At 48.5% G+C, this 9,071-nt stretch overlaps 1 protein-coding gene across 9 annotated transcripts; it reads left to right on the top strand.

Moving 5' to 3' along the window:
- The first annotated feature begins 2,477 nt into the window (after nucleotides 1-2,477).
- On the top strand, nucleotides 2,478-8,882 carry LOC712886 (creatine kinase U-type, mitochondrial). Of its 9 annotated transcripts, none has more exons than XM_077939278.1 (10): nucleotides 2,478-2,689; nucleotides 3,553-3,864; nucleotides 4,466-4,664; nucleotides 4,869-4,964; nucleotides 5,347-5,568; nucleotides 5,713-5,798; nucleotides 5,916-6,039; nucleotides 7,690-7,824; nucleotides 8,301-8,426; nucleotides 8,633-8,882. In XM_077939278.1, exons 1-10 carry the CDS (start codon nucleotides 2,493-2,495, stop codon nucleotides 8,747-8,749), a joined length of 1,614 nt encoding a protein of 537 aa, XP_077795404.1. In that variant the 5' UTR covers nucleotides 2,478-2,492; the 3' UTR covers nucleotides 8,750-8,882. The 9 variants fall into 9 exon arrangements, with proteins under 9 accessions (XP_077795404.1, XP_077795405.1, XP_077795409.1 ...); XM_077939279.1 differs by having other exon boundaries at nucleotides 3,616-3,864; XM_077939283.1 differs by having other exon boundaries at nucleotides 2,555-2,689; nucleotides 3,680-3,864.
- Nucleotides 8,883-9,071: the final 189 nt, after the last annotated feature.

Consider the following 9,071-nt stretch of genomic DNA (forward strand, 5'->3'; position numbering starts at 1 on the left):
TTATTTTTCTCATCCATAACACTGGGATTAAAAACCTATGGCCGGGCTCTGCGGCTCACGCCTGTAATCGCAGCACTTTGGGAGGCCACATCACGCGGATCACGAGGTCAGGCGGTGGAGACTATTCTGGACAACATGGTGAAACCCCGTCTCTACTGAATATACAGAAATTAGCCGGATGTGGTGGTGCGCACCTGTAATCCCAGCTACTCGGGAGGCTGAGGTAGGAGAATTATTTAAACTCAAGAGGTGGAGATTGCAGTCAGCCGAAATGGAGCCACTGCACCCCAGCCTGGCAAGAAAGCCAGACTCCGTCTCAGAAAAAAAAAAAAAAAAACCTAATTAAGGCCGGTTGTGGTGGCTCAAGCCTACAATCCCAGCACCTTGGGAGGCCCAGGCGGCAGATTGCTGGAGTGCAATGGAGTGCAAGGAGTTCAAGATCAGCCTGGGCAACATGATGAAACCCTGTCTCTACAAGAAATACAAAAGCTAGCCAGGCGTTGTGGCCTATGCCTGTGGTCACAGCTACTTATGAGGCTGAGGCAGGAGGATCACTTGAGCCTGGGAGATGGAGTTTGCAGTGAGCAAAGATCACCTCACTACATTCCAACCTGGGTGACAGAGCGAGACCCTGTCTCAATAAACAACAACAACAAAACACCTCACTTAAAGGGTACTGATAATATGGAAGCATTTTGTATTGTATATGATATTGTTATTATTATCTTTGCATCTTCACTTGGGTTTCCCTGGTCAAGACAGTTGTTCCCTCTTTCTTCTCTGCAACATTAGAGGTCTTGCCACTTTTCCAGTCGTGCCACATTGTACTGACCCCACAAGGCCTCCTGAATGGACATAGAAATGATTCTAAGGGCTGCAATAGATTATATTTGAGGAATAGATGCCTTGCTAGTTCATGCTCAGGCTCATACCCCCTCCACCACTCTAGCCCTTCAAACTAGCTATTACAGCATCTTTCAGGTAGTTAACTTCCGTTACTGTCCCCCTGAAAATGTAGACTCTGTCCCTAGTAATCATTGGAACAATCCAATTCAACTCAATGAAATAATACATATAAAAGTTCCTTATAATTGTAAAGTGCTTTAAAAATATTAAATACCATTGACAAAAATAATTATTATTAAATAAAATACCATATATCAATACCATATATTGATTACTTCCATATGCTGTAAAATAACTTTTTAAATGAGCATATAATTTACTATATTAAATGACAGGCATATAATATATTACGTGCCTGTCAAAGGCACATGAGGGATAGGAAAAGTGCACAAGTGGCTGGGCGAGGTGGCTCACACCTGTAATCCCTGCACTTTGGGAGGCTGACGCAGGCGGATCACAAGGTCAGGAGATCGAGACCATCCTGGCTAACACAGTGAAACCCCGTCTCTACTAAAAATACAAAAAAAAAAAAAAAATAGCCGGATATGGTGGCAGGTGCCTGTAGTCCCAGCTACTTGGGAGGCTGAGGCAGGAGAATGGTGTGAACCTGGGAGGCACCTATTGCAGTGAGCCGAGATCGCGCCACCGTACTCCATCCGGGCGACAGAGCAGGACACCGTCTCAAAAAAAAAAAAAAAAAAAAAAAAAGAAAGAAAACAAAACAAAAGTGCACAAGTACATGTGTTTTCTCAGTGGAATTATTGTTCACATTTGGGAAGCTACTCTCTAAACTTGGGTAATTTCTCTACTCCTCTGGCTGTCTTATTTCTCCTTCTGTAATTATCTCTTCCCATTCCCTATTCCTTAATCTTAGTAACCACCCTCTCAATCAAATAGCTATCCTACGGCTCTAGAAGATCATCTCCCTATTTATCTGGATAAATACACACTATTCTAAGAAGTTATATTTATTTACTCATGGCTACTTTTTAACCTAGGTAAAGAGACCCCACAACACAGGTAACATCTTCCACACTACAGCTGCATAACTCTGTTCTCTAACAATTGATGTCTTACCAGGAGAAGAAGGAATGGACCCAAAGGAGAGGTGGATACTTCTAAGAATACCCACAAATGAAGAAGGTGGAAAAAAAGAACACAAGGAAGGCCTAAGGGGAATGAAGGGAATGAGAGTAGTATGGGGGAGTTCTTGATGTAAAGGGAATTCTCTTTCCCAAATAGTCTCTCTTAAGATTTCTGAGTATCTTACTGTCTTGCGGGTACAACAGGATAGCAGAGGTAAGGGACTAATGCCACAGTGCTACTCCACCTTAACTGACCGTCTACGCTGAAGCCCCTCATCTCTATTTCAACTCTAGCATTCATTCTCCTTGCTACCAGGACAAAGGTCAAGTCATACCTGGAGCTAGGAAACAAAGCCCTCTCAAGTCTGAGTATGAGTTTTATGAGGAGAGAGGGCAGAAGAGGGGATCACAAGGAAGGCAGAGATGCCCTGACGACCTCATGCCCTGATACACCACTTGCCTCTGGATTAAACAGCATTAGGGAGCCAAGAAAGGAAACACATGTGGTGTCTGGAGACCTGTGCCTGCCTGTCCCAGTCCCACACCCAGTCATCTCACCACACCCTTCACCACCTCACTTTACTTTCACCTCCAGTCCAGGAACTAGGAACTACGGAGAGAGAAGCCAAGGGAGAGGAGGAAGAGGAAACTAACGATTCCCTGCCCAACCCCAGCCCCACACCCAGCACCACCAACAGGTGAGCAAGCTTGCCGAGGAAACGCAGAGGGCATCCTGTGAGCAGGAAACACGTCTGAGTCTGGAAAAGACGCAGAGAAGTAAAAGATCAAAGGCGAGGTAGGGGGCGGGGAGGAAAGTGGGAGAGACAAAAGGAAAACAAAAAGTGGGGGATCATGAGAAGTAGAGGCAGGAAATAACAGGGCTTCAGACATGGGTGCAGAGTGGAGGTGGAGGACACAGCACAGATGGCATAAGAATTAATATTTCCCTGGCTCCTCCCAGGGACTCCTTTCTCAGCCTTGTAAGGAGTGCACAGAGGTGGCAAGGAAGCACCTTGCTCCTCTTCCTGGTTCTAAGGAAAAGGTGACCTTGAGCCAATGGGTGTCTTTCCCAGTGCCTGCCTCTAACCCTGTGCTTTCTCCATATCCTCCTCTGGTATCTGTGTTTATTCCGCGGTTTCCCCGCGGCTGCCCCCGGGAGAAGGGAGAGGTGGCTGGGGCAGGCCGAAAGCAGAGAATAGGTTGGGCAATGTCACCCTTCCACACCTACAGGGTAGATGGATCGGGTTTCGGTTTAAACCGAGGGGTTTGGGGGAAGGGTGTTGGGGTTTAGCTAGTCCACGCGGGTGCTGTCCTCCACTTGGTGCTGAAATCTGGGCCGCCACATCCCGGGGGCGGGTGGGGGCTACATCCCCGGCTTTAGACGCGCGAGTCTCAGGTCCCGCTAATTACCTGGCGGGTGCTGCCCACCTCTGCCCCCGCGCACCTAGCGCGGTGGCAGGGGGGAAGGCGGGGCCTCGGGGAGCCCCACCCCTGGAGACTGCGGCTGGGGCCTCCCCCTCCTCCGCCAGCCTGCCACTAGCTCATTGCGCCTCTCCTGCAGTCTGGTTGGCACCGGCTCCCATTCCGGCTTCAGCCTCCAATCCGACCCCCATTTCGGCTGCAGCCTCGGACCTAGCTCCGGCCCTCAGTCATCCTCCCTCCCTGTTCCGGATCCTATCTTGCGCCAGCGCCTACTCCAGGATCCCGTAGCCAGACCTCAAGCCATGGCTGGTTCCTTCTCCCGTCTGCTGTCCGCCCGCCCGGGAATCAGGCTCCTGGCTTTGGCCGGAGCGGGGTCTCTAACCGCTGGGTTTCTGCTGCGACCGGAACCTGTACGAGCGGCCAGTGAACGACGGAGGCTGTATCCCCCGAGGTAACAGTGCCTGAGGCGCGGGAGGAGGCGGGGGCAGGTGGTGATTGAAGGTGCGGGTAGAAATGAGAATCCGAGCAACAGAAAAGGGCTATAATCACGAAGGGCCTGGAGCTGGAGGGCTGTACAGTCTGCAGACCTCAGCGGGGTGGGGGTGGGGGCCAAAACCATAAAGCAAGAACATTTCTGGGGACCTGCCAAGACCCCACCTCTGGCCCTGCGAGTTCCAGCTGCACTCGCTGCCCAAATCCCTAATTGTAAAGCCGGGAACTATCCTTTTCGCTTCCCTCCATCTCCTTCTCTCATTTCCTTAATTCCTGTCCTTAAGGCTTTTCCCCTCCTCCATCCCTAGTGTTGTGTCATAGGAGGAAAGAACTGAGCAGATCTGGAGGAACTGAGTTGGCCAGCCAGAGGCAACTAGAACTACTAGAAAAGCATAGACTCTGAAAGTCCCTAAAGAGATTACCAAGGTTTAGCCTCTTTCTAATTCCCCCTCCTCCCACGGAGCAAAGCCAGACATGGCCAACTGGACAGCTCCCAGGTAACTGCATTAGGTCTAGGGTCTGTGCCCTCCCTCCATGGTCACTGGGTACCCCCTCCCCAGCGCTGAGTACCCAGACCTCCGAAAGCACAACAACTGCATGGCCAGTCACCTGACCCCAGCAGTCTATGCACGGCTCTGCGACAAGACCACACCCACTGGTTGGACATTAGATCAGTGTATCCAGACTGGCGTGGACAACCCTGGCCACCCCTTCATCAAGACTGTGGGCATGGTGGCTGGAGATGAGGAGACCTATGAGGTAGGGGGTCCCCAGAGTCTCCCTGATGATCCAACTCATCTTCCCAGTCATTCCAGCTCCTTCCCCCTAAAGACCTCTCACTTTCCCCCAAGACTCTGAGCTCCCCCAAACTTAAGTTTTCTGATCCAGTGAAATCAATGCACAGTTGAAGTCTGGGGAAGGATTCCCTCTCCTTAACTATCTCTCCCTCTTAACTCCCCTTAGGTATTTGCTGACCTGTTTGACCCTGTGATCCAAGAGCGACACAATGGATATGACCCCCGGACAATGAAGCACACCACGGATCTGGATGCCAGTAAAGTGAGTTCAAATATCCCACTTCTGATTTGCATTGCTTGTGTACAACACTGTATCTCCCATCCCTTCACCTTATTTCCTGACTCATGGTCATTACACTGCTGAGCTTTTAATCTTAATGTAAGGAAAGAATCATATCTTAAGGGGCAGCATATATGGAGATGAAAGGATAGATAAGAATGACTATGGCCCGAGGTGGGCGGTTTGGGGAAGGGTCTGCAATGCCCCCTTCAATTGGAGTGCTTTCCCAACGGGCCTCTTCTTCCAATGCACGCAAGTAGAATGCACAGAGTCCTCTAATGCCTAAGGAAGATCTCTCCTTTCCCAGGGGCCCTCAGTTCCCACCGTGTTTCTGTGACTTATATTCATTTCCCTTATCTCCCAGATCCGTTCTGGCTACTTTGATGAGAGGTATGTATTGTCCTCTAGAGTCAGAACTGGCCGAAGCATCCGAGGACTCAGTCTGCCTCCAGCTTGCACTCGAGCAGAGCGACGGGAGGTGGAACGTGTTGTGGTGGATGCACTGAGTGGCCTGAAGGGTGACCTGGCTGGACGTTACTATAGGCTCAGTGAGATGACAGAGGCTGAACAGCAGCAGCTGATTGATGTGAGGGTCTTAAGAGGGCGCTGGTTGGTGGGAGCAGATGGAAAAAAGAGCCAGAGGGAAGGCTGGGCCAGATGAGACATGGGCTCTGAGAGGCCCAGGGGCCACCATGAAGATTCTTAACCCAAGTCCCGTTACTCTTCCCAGGACCACTTTCTGTTTGATAAGCCTGTGTCCCCATTGCTGACTGCAGCAGGAATGGCTCGAGACTGGCCAGATGCTCGTGGAATTTGGTATGAGGCTGCTCCTTACCTCTTTTGTCTTCATGCCCTCATAAATGCTTTTTTTCCCCCTCTATCTCTACCAATTCTTGCCTTGCCTCTTGAACACTGTCCCTCTCCTGCCCTCAGGCACAACAATGAGAAGAGCTTCCTGATCTGGGTGAATGAGGAGGATCATACACGGGTCATCTCCATGGAGAAGGGTGGCAACATGAAGAGAGTGTTTGAAAGATTCTGCCGAGGCCTCAAAGAGGTTGGAAAAGATTGTGTAGGGGAACTAAGTGGGAGGACATAAAGAAAACCAAAGAGTAGCATAAATAGATTATGTAATTTATCAACCCACCCAGGACATGTCTGATAGTAAAAAGGACTATCTAGGACTCACTCTAGGAATAAAGGTATAAACCAGCTGGGACCATACCGGGAAAACCAGGACATGTGGTCACCCTAAGATTAGGAAAAGAAAGAGTGTCAGGAACCTTAGGAAGTGAATAGGGCAGTTGCCGGATAATGCAAAAAAGGAATAACTGAGATGTCAGGTCAGTGCCTGGAATGTGTGCAGTGGAATGGTGTGGTGTGCAGATAAGGAAAACATTTGAGCTTAGACTGATGTTGGCGGGGAGAGGTTGCTGTGTTCATGACTCCAATATAACCACCCAGTTCTGAGCCAAGGTATGCCTTGACTCTGGGTTCTATCATTCTTGTTAGAGTATCAGGTCGAGGCTTTAAGTTGAGAGTTGGGAGGGAGACTGGGGAAGGAGGAGGATCAAATGTTTCGAGTTCTAGAATATGTGGCTCTATATGAGAGGTTGAACTGAATCATCAATCCTACATAGATTGGGTCTCCATATTCAAGTCTACATTAGAAATCCCCATAAACTCAATTCAATCTTACTGTATGTTCTCAAACATACAGTTCTATTTTAGGTTTGCAAAGAAAAAGGGCTCCTCTTTTAGATTCTGAGAAGTTTCTACTATTTTAGGCAAGTAATAGATAACATATTCTGACTATGAGTGGGTCGGGAAGTACCTTTAAATTATATGCCTCAGTTTCCTCGTCTGTAAAATTGGGATAATGAGATTTTCTACATTTTAGGTTGTTGTGGGGATTAAATGAAATACAGGTAAAGTACTTGGTCCAACGTAAGTGCTTAATAAGTGTTAAAGTGTTAGCTGCATTATTATTCTAGATGGAAGGGTTTCCCCCATGTTCAGCATGTAAGATATGCCCTATGCCATGGTTCTTTCTGAACTATAAACAGGATCCTTTTACGCACGTTGGGTAGTGGTCTTTGTGACCGTCACTCTGGTAGATCCCTTGTCTCTTCAACTCCAATAGTCATCTTCATGACTACGTGGTTAATTGAAGCAAAACACCTTCCCCTGCCCCTATTCCTATGAATCTGGCTTTTCTGCTCTGTTTTCATCTTTCTCTGCATTGACACAGGTGCTCCGTTCACAGCTAACAGAACGTTATCTTACCTCTTCCTGGCAAAGCTTACACCTTCATCTTCTGTCTGAAAGGACCCTTCCAAGCTCTAGGCTCATTAGCAAAGCAAAGATAATTGATGCATGCAGAACTCATTGAATAATCAGTCCTCTCTCAGTTCAGTTTACCACCTCTGTTCATTTCCCTAGATCATCCCTAATACACCACTCCTTCGAGTTTTCTTCTTCCACATATTTTTTCACAATCTCATTATTATGCACATCATAATTTTGCATCATGCATGCATGAAAACAATAACAAGCCATTTTCATTAAAAAAGACCAGTGTCATCCATTCACAGCCAAGTTTCTGTTCTAGACATATTTCTAGTGTTCTTGTGTGTCTAGCTAAGGGAGGGTCCAGGGTTAATGAAATATCCCTGATTTTTCATTAACAAAACCTTTGTGGACTCAGGTGGAGCAACTTATCCAAGAACGTGGCTGGGAGTTCATGTGGAATGAGCGTTTGGGATACATCTTGACCTGTCCATCTAACCTGGGCACTGGACTTCGGGCAGGAGTGCACATCAAACTGCCCCTGCTAAGCAAAGTAAAGGAGTTGTGGGGTTACAGAGGGGTGTGAGTAAGGAAGGGTGAGTTGTGGATGGGGAGGGAGTGGACCCTTTGGAAAGGAGCCAAACACGTTGTGGCTAAAGGGTCAGGGGACAGGCCAGGCACAGCGGCTCATGCCTGTAATCCCAGCACTCGGGAGGCCAAGGCGGGCCGATTACCTGAGCCCAGGAGTTCAAGACCAACCTGGGCAACCTGTGGAAACCCCATCTCTACTACAAATGCAAAAGTTAGCTGGGTGTAATGGAGGCTGAGGTGAGAGGATCACTTAAGCCTGGAAAGTTGAGGCTTCAGTGACCTGTGAGCCATCCAGCCTGGGTGACAGAGAGAGATCCTGTCTGGAAAAAAAAAAAAAAAAAGTCAGGAAACAGAGCTCTGAGCAGGTTCAGGGCTCTTTCAGGTAGGACTAGTCTCTGCCTCTATCGACCGTGCTCCCAATCCCTATCTCCTCTCTAGGATAGCCGCTTCCCAAAGATCCTGGAGAACCTAAGACTCCAAAAGCGTGGTACTGGAGGAGTGGACACTGCTGCCACAGGCGGTGTCTTTGATATTTCTAATTTGGACCGACTAGGCAAATCAGAGGTGAGATCCTAAGGGATTAGGGTGAGGAGAGCTATAGGTCTGTGGGGGCTGAAATATGGCAGTGAGTGAGCCTCCGGGATGTAACATAATCTGAAATGAAATTCAGGTCGAGTGGGGAGGCAACTGGAAATCAGCAGGCAAGTCAGTCAGTGCTAAAGAAAAGCTCAGATTGCAGGAAGCAGAGATCAAAGATTAGTGTCCTTCAGGTGGAGCTTGTGCAGCTGGTCATCGATGGAGTAAACTATTTGATTGATTGTGAACGGCGTCTGGAGAGAGGCCAGGATATCCGCATCCCCACACCTGTCATCCACACCAAGCATTAACTCCCCACCACCAACTGATGTCTCAAGATTCCCAGGAGTTCTGCTCATTCTAATGATGGCCCATTCTACTTGCTCTGGACCTGCCCCCGCATCCCCTGCCTCCATCCTAGTAAAGACTCCTTGCTATGCTGCAGCTGTCTATGTTATTTCTAATGGTGGGGTGAGGAGGGGAGCAGGCTTCAGGAAATGAAAAGAGGCAGTGGGATTATTTATGATGGAAAGAGACTCCAGATATGGCATCCTGGGAACACTGATTCTCAGGTGGGTGGAAAGCATTAACATTTTACCCATATTCCTCATCAGCTTCTGAAAATAATCAGGA

The sequence above is a fragment of the Macaca mulatta genome, chromosome 7 (genome assembly GCF_049350105.2).
Source record: "Macaca mulatta isolate MMU2019108-1 chromosome 7, T2T-MMU8v2.0, whole genome shotgun sequence".
In the NCBI taxonomy this organism is placed as follows: Eukaryota; Metazoa; Chordata; class Mammalia; order Primates; family Cercopithecidae; genus Macaca; species Macaca mulatta.

What these genes read in the sequence shown, in the direction of transcription:
- LOC712886 (XM_077939278.1), top strand. Translation starts at nt 2,493, where the DNA reads ATGTGGTGTCTGGAGACCTGTGCCTGCCTGTCCCAGTCCCACACCCAG. An exon ending in AACAGCAGCAGCTGATTGAT is followed by an intron (nt 5,569 to 5,712) that starts GTGAGGGTCTTA and finishes TACTCTTCCCAG; the next exon opens with GACCACTTTCTGTTTGATAA. An exon ending in ACCGACTAGGCAAATCAGAG is followed by an intron (nt 8,427 to 8,632) that starts GTGAGATCCTAA and finishes AGTGTCCTTCAG; the next exon opens with GTGGAGCTTGTGCAGCTGGT.